General features: G+C 39.9%; 4 protein-coding genes across 4 annotated transcripts; 1 reads left to right on the forward strand and 3 right to left on the reverse strand.

Moving 5' to 3' along the window:
- Positions 1 to 785: 785 nt before the first annotated feature.
- Positions 786 to 1,956, reverse strand: LOC6544667 (collagen alpha-4(IV) chain). Its single transcript, XM_001971968.3, has 2 exons — positions 1,851 to 1,956; positions 786 to 1,780 (listed from the first exon to the last, which is right to left on the reverse strand). The coding sequence occupies exons 1-2, from the start codon at positions 1,885 to 1,887 to the stop codon at positions 879 to 881; spliced, it is 939 nt and encodes a 312-aa protein (XP_001972004.1). The 5' UTR covers positions 1,888 to 1,956; the 3' UTR covers positions 786 to 878.
- A 1,277-nt stretch (positions 1,957 to 3,233) lies between these two features.
- LOC6544668 (transmembrane 9 superfamily member 3) lies at positions 3,234 to 6,217 on the reverse strand. Its single transcript, XM_001971969.3, has 4 exons — positions 5,903 to 6,217; positions 5,280 to 5,837; positions 4,133 to 5,097; positions 3,234 to 4,067 (listed from the first exon to the last, which is right to left on the reverse strand). The coding sequence occupies exons 1-4, from the start codon at positions 6,011 to 6,013 to the stop codon at positions 3,923 to 3,925; spliced, it is 1,779 nt and encodes a 592-aa protein (XP_001972005.1). The 5' UTR covers positions 6,014 to 6,217; the 3' UTR covers positions 3,234 to 3,922.
- A 406-nt stretch (positions 6,218 to 6,623) lies between these two features.
- LOC6544669 (probable G-protein coupled receptor Mth-like 2) lies at positions 6,624 to 8,718 on the forward strand. The gene is made up of 8 exons (XM_001971970.2): positions 6,624 to 6,671; positions 6,750 to 7,291; positions 7,352 to 7,505; positions 7,569 to 7,745; positions 7,804 to 8,043; positions 8,108 to 8,279; positions 8,347 to 8,541; positions 8,604 to 8,718. Exons 2-8 carry the CDS (start codon positions 6,794 to 6,796, stop codon positions 8,644 to 8,646), a joined length of 1,479 nt encoding a protein of 492 aa, XP_001972006.2. The 5' UTR covers positions 6,624 to 6,671; positions 6,750 to 6,793; the 3' UTR covers positions 8,647 to 8,718.
- A 33-nt stretch (positions 8,719 to 8,751) lies between these two features.
- Positions 8,752 to 9,927, reverse strand: LOC6544670 (chromatin modification-related protein MEAF6). The gene is made up of 4 exons (XM_001971971.3): positions 9,674 to 9,927; positions 9,393 to 9,606; positions 9,127 to 9,258; positions 8,752 to 9,019 (listed from the first exon to the last, which is right to left on the reverse strand). Exons 1-4 carry the CDS (start codon positions 9,923 to 9,925, stop codon positions 8,835 to 8,837), a joined length of 783 nt encoding a protein of 260 aa, XP_001972007.2. The 5' UTR covers positions 9,926 to 9,927; the 3' UTR covers positions 8,752 to 8,834.
- Positions 9,928 to 21,104: the final 11,177 nt, after the last annotated feature.

The raw sequence follows: 21,104 nt of genomic DNA on the forward strand, positions 1-21,104 counted from the left end.
TGTGGAGCCAAACAAATATATTGGACTTTGCTATTCATGGGGCATTCCTTGCGGAAAAAAAAACTCTTTTAAAAAAATATATTTGTACTTCTGATTAAATATTAGCGTTAATGTGTGATAAATGTTAAACTTTTTGAGAGTGTATAGACTAAATGACGCAACAAAAGGATGGACTTCCATCTCTAAAAAATCTGTTTATATCTGTGATTGCCATATCACAAATTCTAAGAAATTTAATTATCGCTTTTCTTTATTGAAAAGTGAATCCCATGGACTCGACAATTGTTTACCTATCGCTTTCAAGGAATTTTATTTCTATCAAGTAGGTAAATCTATTTTAGGTCTATCTAAAAATTTGGCTGCCACTAAATACAATTTATTTGCAGGAAATGAAATTTGATTCGAATCAAATTGATTGGGTAGGTACCCTAAATTCTTATTAACTTTCTAAAATGGGTAGACTGGTCTAAAAAACGTCAAATACCGGCGCTTAATATGCTAATAAAAATCTTATTTAGGCATCGTGAGTTTATGGCAATTGAATTTTTCTTGAGAATCTCGTGTACTTATGTATGTACGTATATTATTTAACGCAAATTCATTGTTGACAATTATCATGCGTAATCTATTGGGGAATACCCCGAATATGTGTTTCTAATTTTATCCGCACATACCAAGAAATGATATCGTAATTTGTTTGAACGAATAACACTTGAGAACCAGTTCGACATAACAAGTCACACAAATAAATAAGGAAACACAAAGAGACATCTTAAAAAATCTTCTCCCATATCAAAAGGTAATTTATCTTCTGTTTAGATATTATCAGTACCGTTTTTGTTAAATTATTCAACTAACTTTAATCTTAAGTATTCCCTTCAAATGATGACTGCATATTGGTTCGAGGTGCGCGGTTGGATGAGCGTGGCATACTTCTCCTTCAGTTCGACCAGAGCCCTCTGAAAGTTCTCCACGCTGCTCTCGAGCTGGTTGGGATTAGGCTGCTGGACGGACTGGCCCTTGTGTAGGCCATCGGTGGGTCGCTCTCCCAGGAGGAGAATCCTTCTCCAGTCGCTGGCATCGGAGCTACCTCGCAGGAAGTCGTTGCGGTTGCCCACCGCGAACACAGTTTCCTCTACATTCTCGGGCAATAGTGTGGGCTGCTGAGTTCCCGGATCGCTGGGTGTGGGCTGAGTGGGCGGCACCTGAACTGCTGGTGGTGTGATCCCCGACAGAGATGACGATGTGGGTTGAGGTGGAGGAATGGGCGCACCGGCTCCTTGGCTCACTGGTGTATCGAATAGTTCACTGGGCAGATTCTGCGGTCGATCGATCTGCATTACCTGACCATCTGGTGTAATGTGGAAGAACTGAGCGCGGCCAGCTAATCCCGTTCCTGCACCTCCCGGAATCACAATGATGTTGCCCACGGCGGTGGTCAGTGCAGAGGCTCCTCCAAATCCGCCGCCAGCTGGGGTGGAAATGAAAGGCGGAACAGGAACTCCAGGCGGCGGAAAGGTTCTCAATGGTGGAGCAGCCGGGCATGGGAAACAATATCCAGGAGGACCCGGCGGTCCTGGTAGGCCTCTAGGTCCCTGAAGGAAAGGCAGATTTGGGGGGTAAGGACCTGTGGGTGGATAACCCCAGTAGCCAGATCCACCGCCAGAAAGGCCGATCTGGTTGCCAGGAGGTCCGGGCGGTCCTGGAGGTCCTCGTTCTCCCTGTGGACCAGGATCACAAGAGCACTTCACCAGCGACGCCTGGGCGGTAGAACACAAACCTGAAGGAAAATATTGTATTCCAATATGGTAAGAAAATATAATAATAATATAAATATTTTATAAACTTACCCGAAACCAGGAAAGCCAAGAGTCCCAGAAAACTCATGATGCACTTCGGATATCTCTTCAGATCGGACTGAGCTGAGCCAAGAACTCGACTTCTGCTTTTATAAGCTGAAGACCTCGAGTCCAATACAAAATAATCTCTAGATCGAACAGAAAACACACCTCTATAACTGTTCCCGCACCTCTATAACTGTTCTTAACCATTGAAGGGGGAAATGTCATCAGGTGCATTTACATTTATGATAATTTATGCAACAAGATACACAAACATCATTAGGACCGAAACAAGCCTTTAAACTGGGTCAGCAGGGTTCTCGATTCTTGGCCCCCAATCAGCGGGACCAGTTCAAAAATACATCAAGTGTCTATCAAGTCGTAAACAGCGATCAGATTTTAAAATTTCTGGTTGACCAAATGTGGGCGATGCCCATCAAAATGACACCCAGACTTTTGAATCGCTTCAAAACTCATCGCATTTCACCGGAACGGAAACTCTGGGGAGATAATCCCAAGCGCCTTTTCAGTTTCCATTGCCCAGAATTAGCATAAATTACGAAATCAATATGTTTCCAATCAGTTTCCACTCCACCACGGATGGAAATGAAAAGGCTCTGCGACATTTCCGACTTATCTAAGCATTCCATTGACGAGACAAAGCCCCGAAAACACGCGTCATTAGTGGGACTCGTTCACTCTGTAGGTGCCCACTAGCAGTCCGATGACATTGGGCCTCTTGAAAGTCCAGATAAGCAGGAGACTAAATCTGGTTGAAGGGTGGCTTGTGGCACCTGCTGGAACCTCTCAATACTCTTCAAACTAGTTTTTTCACAACAAAACTTCTTATCTTGAGGGTGTGTTCAGATCTAAGCTAACCTAGCTAACGAAACTTTATATTAAACAGTACTTTGTACAGATACAAAACTAGTACTGATAATGAACTGGAAAGTTGCTGGTACTTACTAAAACAAGCCATATGATTCTGGGAACCTTACCAAACCTTCTCAGGGTATAACACTGTGTAAGCACTGCAGTGATTAGTCGTATACGTAATAAAAACATATTTCAGGTACTTGAACCAAATCACACCTCATCAGTTAACGACAAGAATCCGAAAGGCTTTATCAATGGTGTTGTCATGGAATAATCCCAAAGTACTCCCGCCATCCTGTTGCTCCCAAACAAAGCGAAAAAGAAGTGAAATGCGAGAACTGGCCCCCTAATAAATGGGCAGATAAGCCGGTTGAAGTTGTTTGCCCCCCAGTAAGTGGAAAACAATTTGAGGGTCAGTGTTACTGAGTGAATCAAAAGCAGTAAAAGTGAAGAGATCTGTGTGTTCCCTGATAATGGACAAAATGTAGTGGCATACATTGCAATAAACAATTTGTTTGGCTTTATATTGAATTTATTATTAGATTATCGACTATTGCTAATCAGCACATTTCTTGCATCGTACATAACTTAATTGGCGCAAACAAGTTCGTCACATTTTGTTGCAGTTGCATAGATTGATAAGTTATCTAGGCAAACAATTCAAATAAAATACTCGATGTACACTGTATGCAACGAAGCATACGTAATAGAAAATCACATATATGACATAAAAGTTATCTTCGGAAATATATCAAATATTTTGTGTAAGCAAGCTTGGTTAGTAATTTAGACAAGCAAAACAAATTGGAAAAAAAGAGATTACAAAACAAAAATTCATGCGAAATATTTATAAATGACTCTTAAATCTATCCAAACGTAAATGCAATAGAAAGAGCTAGCAATTCACATTGCTTTCCTACATTTTTTCACTTTAAGCGCCTAGACTTATAATTCCGAAGGAACTCTTTTAGGTAATATATGTAATTAGCGTAAACATCGTTAAACTGAATCTATAATCTTTGGTGCGAATATATTGGACTGGCATTCATTTTCACACCAACATGAGAAGTGGGAAACCTAAAAGAGAGGAGAGCCAACTGGAGCAAAAGTTGAGAAACAGAACGGAAACTCTACGCAATAAATACAAGTGTAAATCGATTAGGATGATATACAGATCTGGGGGCGGGTTGCAGTCGCAGGGTCCATTAGTCTATTTTCACATTGGAATAGATTTTGCGCACGAAGAGATTCGTGCCCACATAGCCGACGGTGCCGCAGATAATACCCAAGGCGCCGCTGAAGAGTGCCATGTAGCCAAAGTAGAAGGCCGTTTGGAACAGACCGAACATTCTGTAAAGGAATGCATATGAATGATATATAACTATGTGGACAATATTTCGTAAAAAGGATCTTACTTGGTTTTAAAGAAGAAGTAATAGAAGGAATAGGCGTACACGTAAATGGACGTGGAGCCCGCTGCCATGAAACTCGTCCAATGCCATCGGTAATCCTCAGCATTTAGCAGGAAGTAGGTGCACACAATGGTGACGCACACCGTGACCACAGTCAGGATGCTGAACACCAACAACATGAAGCCGTAGACGTAGTAGATCTTGTACGCCCAAAAGGAGGTGAAGATGAAGTACATCTCAATGAAAATGGATCCAAAGGGCAGGACGCCGCCAAGAAGCACAATAATCAGCGGCTCCATGTACCACTTCTTTTCGGGAATAGGTCGTGGCACAGCGTTGACGCGGCATGGAAAATCTGGCTGGCCGTCCAAGTTGCGACCCACGACAGTGCCCACCAGAGTCAAGGGCAGGATGACAAATAGGCAGATGCAGGTGACCGCCACCATGGTTCCAAAGGGGATGGCTCTCGAAGCGTGATATCCAATGGCAATGAAGTTGATCAGGAAAGCCGTGCCGCAGACAGATACTGGAACTGTAAAAGCGGACACCAGCATCTGCCGGATCCACATTCGTCCACCCAGTCGGGCGTAAAGTGATCCTCCAAAGTATCCATTGATTGGGGAAGTGGCGGCATACACAAATATAGCCGTAGATAGCATGGAGCCGCGTTCCGTGTACAATTCACCAACTATGGCGAACATGATTACACAGAAAACCACCGAAATCAGCTGGTATCCAGCTCCCACCAATGCCGAGAAGAGCAGCGTGTTGGGCGGAGAACGGAAGACATCGCCATGCACCTGTTTCCATCCGTATTCATCACCAAGATCGCGCTCCATGTCGTCGACCTCCTCGTCCTTACTGTACCGGGCGTAATCCTTGCGCAGAGTTCGCATCAGAATCATGGACACCAAGCCCACCAAGAAGATGACCATCATAAAGCTGTTGAAGATGCTGAACCAGTGGATCTATAAAAGATTGCAGAAAAAAAGGAGTCACCAAACTTTTTATAATAAGTAATGGAAAGCAATGGTTTTAGATAATTTTTAGATTGCGCTGACCTCTGCCTCTTGCTATTTATATAAATCATCATGTATTTTAAAGTCGTGGAGTAAAATAAGTTCTATCCTAGCTTTTTTATTATACACACCCTGTGCTGGAAGAAGTTGGGATCCAGATACTTGTCGAATCGGTTCTTGAACTCCACCTTGCTGGGATTCCAGTTGACCTCGTAGGAGAAGTTAATGTGGGAGCCCGGCTTGAGTTCCTCGCGACCCTCGGTGGTCAGGGTGATGTCCACAATTTGCTGGCCATTGTAGCCAATGGCGAACTTCTTGTGCGTGAAGATATAGTACTTGCCATCGCGCTCGTCGCGCTCACCGACTTTTCCCCAAATCGGCAGGCCATCAATGTACATCTGGTACCAGTACTCGTTCTTCACGGCATAGGTGAACGCCTTGGCGCTCTCCTCCTGCAAGGTGACCATGCAGATGACCGATTTGGGGGCGTCGCTTTTGAACTCCATCTCGTAGCCACTGAACTCTAGCTCGACTCCTTGGAGGGCCTCGCTCAGCGTCTCGTGGTAGTGCGAAATCGACGACTTTTGGCCACTGCAAAACGGGAGGGAGAAGTACGCGTAGGTCTCCTGCCGATTGTGGTAGGGGCCCACCGTGTTCATCCAAAGCACCACCTCCTCCCGGTCATTGTACTGCGCGGCAAAGTGGATCATGTAGTCAGTGCTCGAGGGATGTGGCATATGGCATCCAGACTCACCTTGTGGTTGTGCTCATCCGCCTGGGAGAGCGACACGTAGCAGCTGGCGATCAGCAGACATAAACAAATTGCACGGAACGGCACAGTGGTTTTCGTGGCGCTGCTGCCCATCGTGGCTTGTGCAGGTGGTGACCTCGATTGCGCGTCTTCCCGGTGACCTCGCTCTGCCGGCCTGGTTCAATATCCCTCGCTAAGATTGCGTTTTCAAACAGTTTTGTGGCAAACACACAAATTTGCCGACACCAGAAATAATTCCCTTCTCGTCTTTTAGGGTTGTATCTCGAAAACGTATGAATGTGAATGCCAACGAAAACGTGACTGGGAACTTATCGTGTGTAAGAGTATTACAAAAATACCGCACATTGCATGGTGTTATCGAAATGGCGGGAATTCGAAACTATCTCAAGAGCTATCTCAATAAGCTTTTTTTTTTGAAAGCTTACTCAGACCATGGTATCTGGTTTCTGGCTGGCATTCCATTTATATTTCATATAATATTTCATATAATATTTCATATTTCAATATATTTCTCATAATTTCTTTTCTATGCTTATCAAGTATTATTATCATTGATATCATTTCGACTTAAAGAATCATTTTAAAATTATGTTCCAGTATTTTCATTTCCTGTTATGGATTATTATCATTAGTCGAGTATTATTGAGTTGAGTAATAAATGAGCAACATCCCAATGTCCAGATAAACAGATTTTGACAGCAATATAGTTATGGCGGACTGTTCGTCCAGTCAGTTGCTTAGCACCCTCAAAGTAATGTCGTTGCCTCTTTGTAGTCCCCTTTAATTTAAAATAATTTAAATTAAAATTTATTTTCATTTAATTTAAAAGAAGTTAAAATCCGTAGTTACGAGTATTAGCGTGTTGGTTGAACGATGATACTTGTGGGATCCTTTATTACATACCTCTTGCTGAAGCTGCAACCTTCGAATGCTGAGATTGCCGACTGCAACTTCCTTGATACTGTAAATATCACGGAGGCCGAGAGGTTCTCGGATGGATCGTACCTCTACGAGGGCGTGCTCATCCCCGCCCATTTGACGGCTAAATATGAATTCAAGCTTCTGGGAAACGGAGAAAAGGAGCAGGTGCCGAGTCACATGAGAGGATGTGTTTGCAAAGTCAGGCCGTGCGTCCGGTTTTGCTGCCCACATGACCACATAATGAATGGCAACAACCAATGCGAATCCAACATGACCAGCAGAGAGCGGAAATTACTCGACCCCATTCTAAATGTGACCCTTGCCGACGGATCCGTGGTGCAAAGGCACTTTAAGAAGGACTTCATAGTGCAGTGGGACCTGCCAAAGGCCTGTGATAATATGTTTTACGTAGACAACCGCGAAAAAGAGTTTCAGTACACGTTGTTTGAGGTATGGCTGCTTGAAAATATGACTTCTTCGGCATGATTTATTCCTGCTGATCCTCTGTAGAATGGAACTTTCCTGCGCCACCTCGATCAAGCTTATTTGAACAAGCGGGAGTACTGTCTACAGCACATTACTCTTAATAACAATGGCGTATACAATATTCGAATTGTACCCCAAAACTGCCCTGTAGAGGTGTTTAGAATGGGACAGACCGTTGGTAAGGTGAAACCCATAGTTTGCATGGGAGCTGCTCAGTTCGACATCCTTCTTGTCCTTTTAGTGATGACCATATCGTTGATATGTTTCGTTCTTACAATCGCCGTGTACCTGTGCGTTAAGAAGCTAATGAATTTGGAGGGCAAGTGTTTTACCTGCTACGTGGTGTGCCTGTTCTTCGGATTCCTATTCCTACTCCTTAATCTGTGGCAGTTGACGAGGAGTTTCTGTCAAATAGCAGGTACGGTTAGATGTGACACCTTTTAACACAACTTGACCCACTTTACCATTCGCGTCAGGTTTCCTGGGATACTACTTCGTCATGGCTGCGTTCTTTTGGCTATCTGTCATCAGCCGGCACCTCTGGAAATTTCTCACCTCAATGAACGATCGGTCAGATCGTGCGTTCCTGAGATACAGCTGCTTCGCCTGGGGAATGCCTTTGGTCTTGACCGGAGTCACCTTTCTGGCTGGTGAATTCGTGGAGAGCGACGATTGGAAGCCTTGCATGGGCGGCAATGGCCATTGCTGGATCTTTAGTGGGTTCTGTTTTGTATTCGGCTTGTGGCCCCAGCACGCCAATGTTTTGCTTTCCATCCTCAGCTGAAAATTGGTCTGCAATGCTCTACTTCTATGGACCAATGGTGATCTTGATTGGCTTCAACTTTATCATGTTTATCCTGACGGCCAAGCATTTAAGCGAATCCAAGAGGGCTATTAGGAATTTTGCTCTCCAGGAAGGCAGAGAACTGGGGATGAAGTCGGAGAAACAGAAGTAATTTAATTCTAATTGTTGAATATGCCAGTATAAGATTACTGCTATGGATTCGTTATCGTTACAGCTACGTACTATTTCTGCTGCTCTTCACCATAATGGGGATATCGTGGAGCTTTGAGATTTTCAACTACTTTGTGCAACGCGAAAAACTATTAGAAATGGTTGTGCTGGTATTTGACTACTTCAACTGGTCCCAAGGCATCATTATATTTGTGTTATTTATTCTGAGGCGCAAAACTCTTACCCTATTCAAGGAGCAGTAAGTCATTTTGAGTCCGCAGTTCGAGTAACTAATTCTCTAATACATATGTCTCTTTCTAGGATATTTCACAAACCTCGTGTCGAAAGTGTGAAAACAACATGATCTCAAACAATTTGTATGCTTATCACAACTCACTCTATGGTTTAAAATATGAGATAGTAATAAAGTTAATATAGCTCTAATCTTTATGCACATAAAATAAATTGTAAATCTACATTCGCTTTATTTCTTGTACAAATTTGAATTTTAAAACTTTGAACGTAAAGAGTGCTTTATGTGTTTAGCAGTCATCATCGATGTCGAATCTTCTTGTTTATGTGTCCGCTCTTCTTCGCCGTCGCACTGGAGTTCGTGGACAGTTTACTCTTGGTATTCGAAGTGGGTGTGCCGAGGAGATCCTTGTTGCCTCCACTATTCGTAGATCCCGCCACCACTCCGCCAACTACACTTCCTTCGTTCCGATGCGAGGGTGAATCTGTAAATAAATAGGTTTAATTAGGGAATAGTACGTAGAAAGAAAGTACGTAGACTCCTGTCTTGTGAACAGCGCTAAAGTAAAAGCTCCCTAATGTTCTGCCTTACCCTTTTCATCTTTCGGTGTGCTCTTGATTGTCGTGGTTCCATCGTGGGCCGTTGTGGTGTTCTGATTGATTGAGATCTGATTGTCGCTGGAGTCTTCATTGGTGATGGAATCCGATTCGCTGGCGCGCTCAGCTGTAGGTGAATAAATATACGAATAATTTTAACAACTAAAGGGTACACATAGCTAAAAAGCTGTACCCTTTTGGCAACAAAGAATATATAGATCACACAAGCAATCGACACTGGTTTATATACACCGCACTTACGATTACATATAGCCATGGAGGTAATGCTGGACTTGGAGAACAGGCGCTCGGCCTCTTTGAACTTGCGATTCCGCTTGTCGGCCTTGGAATTGGTGGCCTTGTTGGAGGTGAGGTAGCGCTCCCAGCCGCGGATGATGTTTCCGCAGAGTTGCGTGTCCTCTAGGTAGGAGCCCTCGAAGGCGTAGATCTGTCGCTCCAAGTTGGCCAGTTGTTCCTGTCATTCATGCGACACAATAATGATAAAGTGGTGCGATTTCGGGTTTGTTTATATTATGTCTCACCGATGTTTCGGCCTTCTTCTTGATGAGGTCCGCCAACTCGGCGCGTGTGTCCATGGAGCCGCTTTTCGTATTCGAACTCGTTTTGCCCGACTTCTTGGGCTTGTTGCCGTTCGTTTCGCTGACATTTTTACTCGTTGGCGAGCTCATATTTATAGAAAATGCTGGAATTTCAACAAATTTATATTTTGTTTTGTACAATGTGACCAGATGTTGAAAAGCTGTAAACACTTTACACATCACACAACACATCATATCGATATCCGAGCAGACGTTCGGACTATCGGTTCTGGTCGGTGGTTTAATTTCAGCTGTGACTCAAACATAATGTAGTTTCAAACTTACTTGCATAGGTGGCGCGGCTTATAAAGTTCGGCAAGCCGGTTCGTTAACTATGTTTTATATTATGTTGCATTTTTAATAGATTCTTAAAATTGTAGTACTGCATATACGATGAAATATATCAAATGAAGTAAGTACATGTATGACTTTCATAATAAATTCATTGAACGATTATATATATTTATACTGACGCATTTATTTACTACTGTCAATGATAAGGACTTTGGAAACCAAATACGGCTCAAGAAATATATCATAATCGGGGTCAAAGAACGCAGTTACAGCACTTAATGACCACCAACCTATTTGTGTAAGATTTTTATGTTTCTTTTTCACTTTTTTGTAGCTTTTATTCTACAGCGCTTGTCCCTTCACCACTTTGCATTCTGAAGCTAGTGTAGCTGCCATTGACCTCCCGTCTTGTTATTTTTTATTTATGCGTGTACCACAGACAAAAGATTCGGTTCAGCTGTAGCGCCATCATCAGCGTCTTTTGATGGTGATCTTCTAATGATCTCCCCGTGGGTCTTGCATAGTTTGTTGACCCAAGTTCGTTTCAAAGTTTGTTGAACTGCCGAAAAAAAAGTGAAGCTACCGTTCTAGCTCTCTATTTCTTTCCGTCTACTTTTTTCGCCTTTCGCTCTCTTGCCGCCTACTCTTTCTCTTTTACTTGGCTTTATTTTGTCTGCCGCTTTTTATGGGCCTTCGTCGTCGCGCCTATTTCACTTTCGTCATACGCGGCGTATGCGTGATTTTATTTCTGCAGCACATCGCCTTTCGCGTTGACCATAGAAATGCAATATAAAGTGAGGCTGCGGATGAAGACGAACTCGATTAGAAAATGAAATCATAATGCAGCGGCCAGCAAAAGCGAAACGGCAACGACCGTTGCAAGTCGCTGACTAAACAAAGTCTGCCATTCCGCCGTGTTCCACTAACACAATCGAGTTAGTGACTAGGTGACTAACTGACTCACTGACTAAGTGATCGACTGACAGACTGCAGTCGTTTCAATGTATGTCAAACATTGGCGCGCGCTTATTCGCGAAACAACAAAAAGTGCAGCAAAAAAACTTTCATTTTATTTAAACAAACACACAAGGCGCGGCCTGGACTTAGACTTGGAAAAACTTATTTATATTTGGTTTTAAGCAAACATCTGCCAACTGAAAACTCTGATGCTCGATCGGCTTAAGCCGCCTTCTTCTGGCTTACACCGGGAAAAATAGATTCAAGTTTATTATGCCTGTCTATAAAGAAGAGTATGTTACTACTGCCTAATCTATTTGGAGCTTCTCGATAGCTTTATATACATACTCGTACAAATATTTTAGGCCTAATAATTTGTTGTTTATAGCAACTGTTTTTGATCAGTGCCATTGGATGGCAGTTTACTATAATTTTTATGATGAATTGCTTGGCCGCGTGTGAAATCTGCAGCAGTCGCAGCATTGGCCGGTGGAAAAGTGGAAAACTGCCAGAAAAGTGGAACACAGCTAAAGAAGCAGCAGTGCTGCAAGTGCAACAACTGCAGCAGCAGCAGCAGCAACGCAAACACTCTCGACTAATTAGCTGCGTTTTAGAAATTCAGGCGGCAATGAAAACAAAATCGAGTTCAATGCTTGCAACGATGACGTTGTTGTTGCACTCCTCGTGTGTTTTCGACTTTTCCGAGAATTTCACATATAGCATACATAGGCCGAGCCGGCGCTTTCCCAACGCCAAGCGAGTGAAAATGAGTCTGCTTCATTTTGGCCAGATAGGGAAAACTGCAAAATGAAACGTTTAGCAAGACGAATATCTTGGCGCTGCATTTCGACTATATTTTAATTCCGCACTTATGTTCTTCATAAAACTTACATTACACTATTTTCGAATGGGTTTAGTAGGGGGTTCAATTAGGATGTTCTTCCTATTGATGACAAAGTATTCAAAAGTAGGCACATTCGAATACGAAATACCATTTATTTAGCTAAAAACGGTTGATACGTTCATAAATGCCTTATTAATTAACACAAAGCTCTTAAAATAATATATTTGTTAGAAAAGCTATTTTAAATATTTGCGATTAACCCTTGCAAGCTAATGGGTGGCATAGTGACATCATAGCGGAGATAACAGAAATGCACTTGCCATGCACACACACCCATGCAATTCAAATGCAAATGCAAGCTTTCTAAGCTTGCTCTCTTCGCTCTCGGGCTCTCTCTCTTGCTCTTTGTGTGCAAAGCTCCAGTTTTTATTGTTGCAATGTGCAAAATGCCGGAAGAAACTTGATCTTGATTATTTTCTATGTGCGAGCGAGCGAGAGAGCAGGTGCGCAAAAAGTTCAAGTTGAATGTCGCGGCCATTATGGCGCTATCTCGCTTGCTCGCTTCGTTTCAGTGGGGCGTCACAATTTGCACTCGTTGTGTTTTTGTTGTTGCTCTTTTGTGTGTGGGCACGAATGCATTTCAGATTTTTGATTTGTTCTAAGCGATTTGAAAGCTCTTTTTGTCATTGCACTCATCGCATGCTGTATTAAATATAATAAATAGAATCACACCTTTTGTGTTGGTTCCTGAAATTATGTTTTTTGCTTTTTATGAGCGCATTTGTTGATTAAACTAAATGCTAGCCGTAAAAACTAAATCGTAGAGTAATCTTAATCGGATTTTGAATTGGCATACCTCTAAATGTTTCTGGAATGATTCTCTAACAATCTGCATTCAAGTTTAGAATTTTATTTTTTCTACATTTTTTTGTAATTTTTCTGATGTTATAATATTATCGAAATTCAAAAAAGTTCAAATATGTCCCATGGCTGAAGTTCAAAAGTCCATAACTCAACCTATATAAATCGGATTTTGAAGTGGCATACCTCTAAATGTTTCTGGAGCGATTCTCTAACAATCTGCATTCAAATTTAGTATTTTATTTTTTTTACATTTTTTTGTAATTTTTCTGATGTTATAATATTGTCGAAATTCAAAAAAGTTCAAATATGTCCCAAGGCTGAAGTTCAAAAGTCCATAACTCAACCTATATAAATCGGATTTTGGAGTGGCATACCTCTAAATGTTTCTGGAGCGATTCTCTAACAATCTGCATTCAAATTTAGAATTTTATTTTTTTTACATTTTTTTGTAATTTTTCTGATTGTCGAAATTCAAAAAAGTTCAAATATGTCCCATGGCTGAAGTTCAAAAGTCCATAACTCAACCTATATAAATCGGATTTTGGAGTGGCATACCTCTAAATGTTTCTGGAGCGATTCTCTAACAATCTGCATTCAAATTTAGTATTTTATTTTTTTTACATTTTTTTGTAATTTTTCTGATGTTATAATATTGTCGAAATTCAAAAAAGTTCAAATATGTCCCAAGGCTGAAGTTCAAAAGTCCATAACTCAACCTATATAAATCGGATTTTGGAGTGGCATACCTCTAAATGTTTCTGGAGCGATTCTCTAACAATCTGCATTCAAATTTAGAATTTTATTTTTTTTACATTTTTTTGTAATTTTTCTGATTGTCGAAATTCAAAAAAGTTCAAATATGTCCCATGGCTGAAGTTCAAAAGTCCATAACTCAACCTATATAAATCGGATTTTGGAGTGGCATACCTCTAAATGTTTCTGGAGCGATTCTCTAACAATCTGCATTCAAATTTAGTATTTTATTTTTTTTACATTTTTTTGTAATTTTTCTGATGTTATAATATTGTCGAAATTCAAAAAAGTTCAAATATGTCCCAAGGCTGAAGTTCAAAAGTCCATAACTCAACCTATATAAATCGGATTTTGGAGTGGCATACCTCTAAATGTTTCTGGAGCGATTCTCTAACAATCTGCATTCAAATTTAGAATTTTATTTTTTTTACATTTTTTTGTAATTTTTCTGATTGTCGAAATTCAAAAAAGTTCAAATATGTTCCATGGCTGAAGTTCAAAAGTCCATAACTCAACCTATATAAATCGGATTTTGGAGTGGCATACCTCTAAATGTTTCTGGAGCGATTCTCTAACAATCTGCATTCAAATTTAGTATTTTATTTTTTTTACATTTTTTTGTAATTTTTCTTATGTTATAATATGACGAAATTCAAAAAAGTTCAAATATGTCCCATGGCTGAAGTTCAAAAGTCCATAGCTCAACCTATATAAATCGGATTTTGAAGTGGCATACCTCTAAATGTTTCTGGAGCTATTTCTGGAGCGATTCTCTAACAATCTGCATTCAAATTTAGAATTTTATTTTTTTTACATTTTTTTGTAATTTTTCTGATTGTCGAAATTCTAAAAAGTTCAAATATGTCCCATGGCTGAAGTTCAAACGTCCATAACTCAACCTATATAAATCGGATTTTGGAGTGGCATACCTCTAAATGTTTCTGGAGCGATTCTCTAAATATTGTCGAAATTCAAAAAAGTTCAAATATGTCCCAAGGCTGAAGTTCAAAAGTCCATAACTCAACCTATATAAATCGGATTTTGGAGTGGCATACCTCTAAATGTTTCTGGAGCGATTCTCTAACAATCTGCATTCAAATTTAGAATTTTATTTTTTTACATTTTTTTGTAATTTTTCTGATTGTCGAAATTCAAAAAAGTTCAAATATGTTCCATGGCTGAAGTTCAAAAGTCCATAACTCAACCTATATAAATCGGATTTTGGAGTGGCATACCTCTAAATGTTTCTGGAGCGATTCTCTAACAATCTGCATTCAAATTTAGTATTTTATTTTTTTTACATTTTTTTGTAATTTTTCTTATGTTATAATATGACGAAATTCAAAAAAGTTCAAATATGTCCCATGGCTGAAGTTCAAAAGTCCATAGCTCAACCTATATAAATCGGATTTTGAAGTGGCATACCTCTAAATGTTTCTGGAGCTATTCTCTAACAATCTGCATTCAAATTTAGAATTTTATTTTTTTTACATTTTTTTATAATTTTTCTGATTGTCGAAATTCAAAAAAGTTCAAATATGTCCCATGGCTGAAGTTCAAAAGTCCATAACTCAACCTATATAAATCGGATTTTGGAGTGGCATACCTCTAAATGTTTCTGGAGCGATTCTCTAACAATCTGCATTCAAATTTAGTATTTTATTTTTTTTACATTTTTTTGTAATTTTTCTGATGTTATAATATTGTCGAAATTCAAAAAAGTTCAAATATGTCCCAAGGTTGAAGTTCAAAAGTCCATAACTCAACCTATATAAATCGGATTTTGGAGTGGCATACCTCTAAATGTTTCTGGAGCGATTCTCTAACAATCTGCATTCAAATTTAGAATTTTATTTTTTTTACATTTTTTTGTAATTTTTCTGATTGTCGAAATTCAAAAAAGTTCAAATATGTCCCATGGCTGAAGTTCAAAAGTCCATAACTCAACCTATATAAATCGGATTTTGGAGTGGCATACCTCTAAATGTTTCTGGAGCGATTCTCTAACAATCTGCATTCAAATTTAGTATTTTATTTTTTTTACATTTTTTTGTAATTTTTCTGATGTTATAATATTGTCGAAATTCAAAAAAGTTCAAATATGTCCCAAGGCTGAAGTTCAAAAGTCCATAACTCAACCTATATAAATCGGATTTTGGAGTGGCATACCTCTAAATGTTTCTGGAGCGATTATCTAAATATCTGCATTTAAATTTGGAAATATATTTTCTTAAATTTTTTTGTAATATTCTGATGTAGAAATTCAAAGAAATTAAAAAATGTTCCAGAACTGAAGTTCTAAAGTCCCTAACTCAACTTATCTTAATTGGATTTTGAAGGAACATTTTTCTAAAAATGTGATATTTATATATGTATATAAAAATATATATATTTATATATATATATTTATGTCAATACACGTTTGTCCTCTGTGGTTCTTTGATGTCGTTTGCCTCTCTTGCCATTGAATGATTCTAAAAACTTCCTTCAAAATTGTTTAATGGACACTTGACGTTCTGTTTGTATTTCGCACCTTTTGGGTATTGCCCTTGTCAAACTATTATTTTTTACCTTGCTCTTTGGTTGACCGAACCCTTTTAGCTGTTGACCAACAAATAACGCACAAACGCAAACGTTTCGACGAAAAATAAAACAAAAACCGAAAAATGTGCAATCAAAGTTAGGTAAGAGAACTGACCTTTAACAATGCTGCACAGATCGACGACATCGTCATCGTCTCCAGCATCGAATCCCCTCTCTTTTTCTCTACCCGAAACCCAAAACACATTCACCCAAAAACGTCGCCGATGACAAACAACAAACATTCCTTTTTCAAGAGACAACACTGCAAGGCACACACCAGAAACTTTTTCAAGCTGCGCGCCAATGGCAAATACAACAATGCCAACAAAACTGAAACGAAAGCCCAGCTCAGTAAAATGAGCAAAGCAGTCTAAGGACAGTCAAGACCACAAGTATACAGATCAATACTTGGATATTGGTGTCTAAGAGAAATCTTTGATTTTCGCTGTCAGTTGTGGCTACATAAAATTCTAAATGAATGAATTTTCCAGCTACTATTATTAGTATTGCTACTATTATCTTGACCGCGACTGTGCGTTGGCCTCCAAGAGGCTGAGAATCAGTTAACAGAGAGCCAGACGGCCGAGAGAGTGGGTGGGGGAGAAAGAGAAAGAGACGGGGCGAATGGAGTGCACGAGGCGAATGAACTTTCGTGGCGCTCCGTTTTAATGCTGCCTGCCCGTTGGCATGAAAGTTATGCAACGCAACACACACACAGAGTCTGAGCTCGGCTTTCAGCTCTCGGCTCTCCGCACGAAGCTGGACGAAGTAAGCTAACTGTTTTGCGGACAGAGGAAGCAGCAAGTGATGGAGAGCTAGAGAGAGGAAAGCAGCGCCGACGAGTCGTTGACTTTGCATAAGTGTGCCAATTTATAAAACAGTTCAAGATTAACGTGGCCTTCAACAACCGTTCGAAGACAAACGCAACAGCGGGCCACAATAAATACAATGAGCGAGCGAAATATATATGTAGAGCAATATATTAGCGAAGCTATAACTTTCTCAGCCAAATGCTGCAAAGAACTCATAAGAAAACGTTTGAAAAGGGTTTAACTTTTACAATGTACCAACGATCACTAGGAATAATCATTATCGCTAGCAGGATCAGGATAACTATTTCAACACTTAGCGATCTATAATGTTAATGGTTTCAAAAGTACAATTGATTGAGATTTGATTTTGAGAAATGAAGTGCGAAATGGAATGTCCTAGCATTGTACAACAATTATCTTTTTCATTGCGAAAAAGGCGCAATGAAATTATAGAATAAAACTTTTCAAATGCAAACTTATGCGATTATCTACTTGGGAGAATGCTTTTTCCTGCGGCCCTAAATCATTTCCTTATTTGGCCCTGTACCTTTGGCTTTTTCCCTAGCTGCTTTTGGCCCTGACAGAACATCACGAATTTGCCACGTTTTGTTGCTGTTCTTGCTTGCAGCATTGCAATTGAGCATGCAGCAAACATTACTGTACATTCACCCACTTTTCAAAGTTCAAACACAGACACTCACACACACGAGCGGAGAAAGAGAAGCGAAACAGAAAATTGCATTCTAACAGAGTTGCGCATGCGCAGCGCAAAATCCGACGGTCTATTGGCATTGGTATTGGTGTTGCAGTTGCAGTTGCAGTCGTTGCAGAAAGAAAGAAGCAAAAAAAACTGCTTTCTCTTGCAGTCCAAAATCAAATTCGCTTAACTTTATGGCAAACTTCTAACACGAAGAGCAAGCAAAAGGAGTTGCTTCTAGAAATTCAGGAAAATGTGTTCAACATATCCAACATTTTTGGTATCTGCAACATACCATATAGTTTCAAATATAAAATAATAATGATATACTTTTGTATCTCTTTTTTTCCTTTAATTTATTTGTATAACTCAGTTGAAGTAACTAATTTATTAAGCTCTAGAAAGCTCTATTATGTGGTCACAAAAAACTTTTTTAAATAGAATAGAATCTTAAGAATTGAAAGAAGAATTTAAGGGAAATACATATGTGCCATTCAGCTCACGGCTAAGTCTAACCCTAGAATATTTTTTAGGTATATTTTAGAGCTCAGCCCAGTTAAAATAATACAATTTATTCAAATCGAATTCCAAAAATTGAATCACCACCCAAAGTAAACTTTGCTTTCCGAGCCGCAGCTGAAGGCAAATAGAATCCGTATTCCAGCCGCGTTAAAAGCAAAAAGGGGAAAATTGCATAGCTCCCATGCAAGTGGGTATGTGTGCGTGTGTGTGTCTGTGTGCAAAATGTACGGTTATAATGCACTTCGCTGCAGCATTTCACTTAGCGATCGGTTCTCTGGCTTTTCCAGCCATGCGTTCTGGCTTTTCTCGTTGTTGCCGCTTGGTTTCGTGGTTGCCTTTGCTTTGTGGCAACTGAAGTTGCACACTCTCTGGCGAAAATAAAGAAAAGCCCCGTTAGGCGAGTGTTTATTACGCTCCTGTTACAGCATACAAAGTGGGCAACGATTTTCAAAATCGAGGGGAAACCCAAAGGAAGCCAGAGAGCAAGATGTGCGGGAGATGAAGAAAGGAAAAAACTACCACAACATCCTTTTTTAGGGGGATAAAAAGTGGAAAATATGTGTATTGTCTTCGATTTTTATATCACAGTAATAGCTTTAATCTGTGATTTTAGGGCAAAAAGTTTGTTATACTGGGTTAGATTTATAACTAATGTATCTATGAGATACGGTACCAAATCGAAATTCATACAAAATTCGGCGCTCAGATTTCGCCACATGACAATACCGAACTAATAATGTTTCCTTTTCCCATTGTGCAGTAAAAGGTAATTTTCCATATCTGGCCGCTGGCAAAGAAAATTAGCTGTCATGGAAACTCAAACTCAAACAATTTCACGTTCTGCGAAAATTTTTGCATTGCCCAAAAGCGCCAATGGCCAAAACCGTTCTTCGGAAACTTGGCCTCTTCCCGCCGATTCGATCGGTTCCTGTACTCTATAATTTTATTGCGGCCTGGCGTAAAAGTCGAAGTAGAAAAGTGGAATTGGTAGAGGCAGAGTGGGCATAATTTCAGTTATTTGCAAGCTGCAAGTTCCTCGGCCTCTCATGCGCATGGGCAAAGAACTTCCGGGCCGAGAACAAAAACGAAAAATAGAAAAAATGGCAACAGCAATGAGAGGCAATGGCCAACTAACGCCAACAGCCACAACAACAAATACAATGGCAACCGATAGCTACAACAACTGCATCTGAGTGCAAAATTAGGTCACTGGGAATTCTTTTTGTGCAACATTTTGCTGCCGTTGTTTTTTGTGGTTAGAACGTTTTCTTCCTAACGTTTTTCCTCTTTTTTTTCTCTGGCTGCTTTTGCTGTTTTGGGAAGCGTTCCCAGCTGCATTCTGTACTGAGTGTGATTATGGCCAAGAAATATCTTTTGCTTGCCAATTTTCAATTAGTTGCAATTTTTAGTTGGCATTTTCCTTTTCCTGTGGTTAACAAAATGCATTTTTGACATCAATTGCGGTCGTTGGAAGGTTATTTCAGTGCAGATGAAGATGAGCGATACTCGGGAGATAGTAGTGATATGTGGGTTGTGGTTGGGAATAGATAAATCTAGGAGAGTTTGATTGGGACTCTTCAATGAAGGTAATTGCTTGGAAAATGTTGAAAACTAAAAGAAATGAATACTATAAATTAAATATGTAAACATTTCCAATCCTAATGGATTGGATTTAAGGATTGGAATCAGGCAATTTCAAATTTAGATCCCTTTATATTTTGAACTCAATCTTTGAGTCATTAATTATTAAATGTATTTGTGCCGTTGTTCTATTAATTAAATCTCTTTGTTAGGCGAGTTGTATTATTTTAGCAATTTACATTTTTAATGAAATGTCTAGAACACTTTTAGAACTGCCTTCTACATTCTTCCAGCGATCTGACTGCGGTAAGTTTAAAATATAATGTAAACCTAAAAGTAGCCCATTAAGTGTAATGTATTTCATAATTGCATTTTGGAGATTGCTTTCATCAGTGCGCCTAGGTGAATGTTTCCCCAAGAACTTCTGGTGCTCGAAAACTTTTCCGATGTTTGCCTAAAAGTTGTTACTGGCATTTTTTTTCGCCTTGCGCCTTTCCCTCGATAATTTTCTTGGAAAATGCTTCTTGGCGACCGGTTTGCATCTTTGGGTAGCAAAAAGAATCGCGAAGCTACCGCGGAGTACTGTTATATTCTGCTGCATCTGTCTGTCTGCCTCTCTTTCTGCCACCGCCTTTCTCCCTCTTTCTTTAAAGTGCATCTGTATGCATGTCTCCTTTCGCTGTGCTTTTTGCACACATTTTTCAAATGTAAGTTACTTGCGGTCATTGGCTTTAACTGCTTCTTCTTCTCTGCTGACTTGGACTTCAGCTTCTTTTTCTTCGAGTACAACTGCATTCGCGGCCGACTGCTTCAACTTTTTATGCTGCATTTCCCACTACCGCGTCTTCGGCTAGCATTTTCGCAAATTTCTTTCTATTCTGAGCTGGTTGTTGTATGGCAAAATTCTTCGTTATAACTACCATTCAGGTATAAAAAACATTAAATATTGAGTTTTATTTGTAAACAAATGACTTGGGCGAGGATGGCTAATGTTGAACATTTCAGGACAGATGTATTATAAACGTTTGTATCTTTTGTTTTCTATAAGTAAAAATCTACTTAATACCGTAACATTAAAGTTGAGTTCTATATATTTTGGAAATACTTAACTTCAATATAAATAAACCTAAAATGTAACATACATTTTATTTTGCTATCGATCACATTTAACTTTCCGCGCGAATCGCAGGCAAAAACGAAAGACTTAGGCAACGAACTTGGCCGAGCTGGTAGCACAGGAAGACAGGAAGAAGAAGAGCCGCAGACGCGAACTCGCCGAGCGAAGGCACACGAAGCCAGAAGAGTCAGCCAGCAGCCAGTTCAACGAACCTGCGCTCGAATCTAGGCTAAACATTCTCGGCTCTGCTGCTGCTGCTGCTTCTTCTTCCACTGCTTCCACTGCTTTTGCGCTTCTTCTTCTTCTGCTGACGTGCAATGAAAACGAAAAGTACCGTAAGCTAACCGCTA

The sequence above is a fragment of the Drosophila erecta genome, unplaced genomic scaffold (genome assembly GCF_003286155.1).
Source record: "Drosophila erecta strain 14021-0224.00,06,07 unplaced genomic scaffold, DereRS2 tig00000021-arrow-pilon, whole genome shotgun sequence".
NCBI classification, from domain to species: domain Eukaryota; kingdom Metazoa; phylum Arthropoda; class Insecta; order Diptera; family Drosophilidae; genus Drosophila; species Drosophila erecta.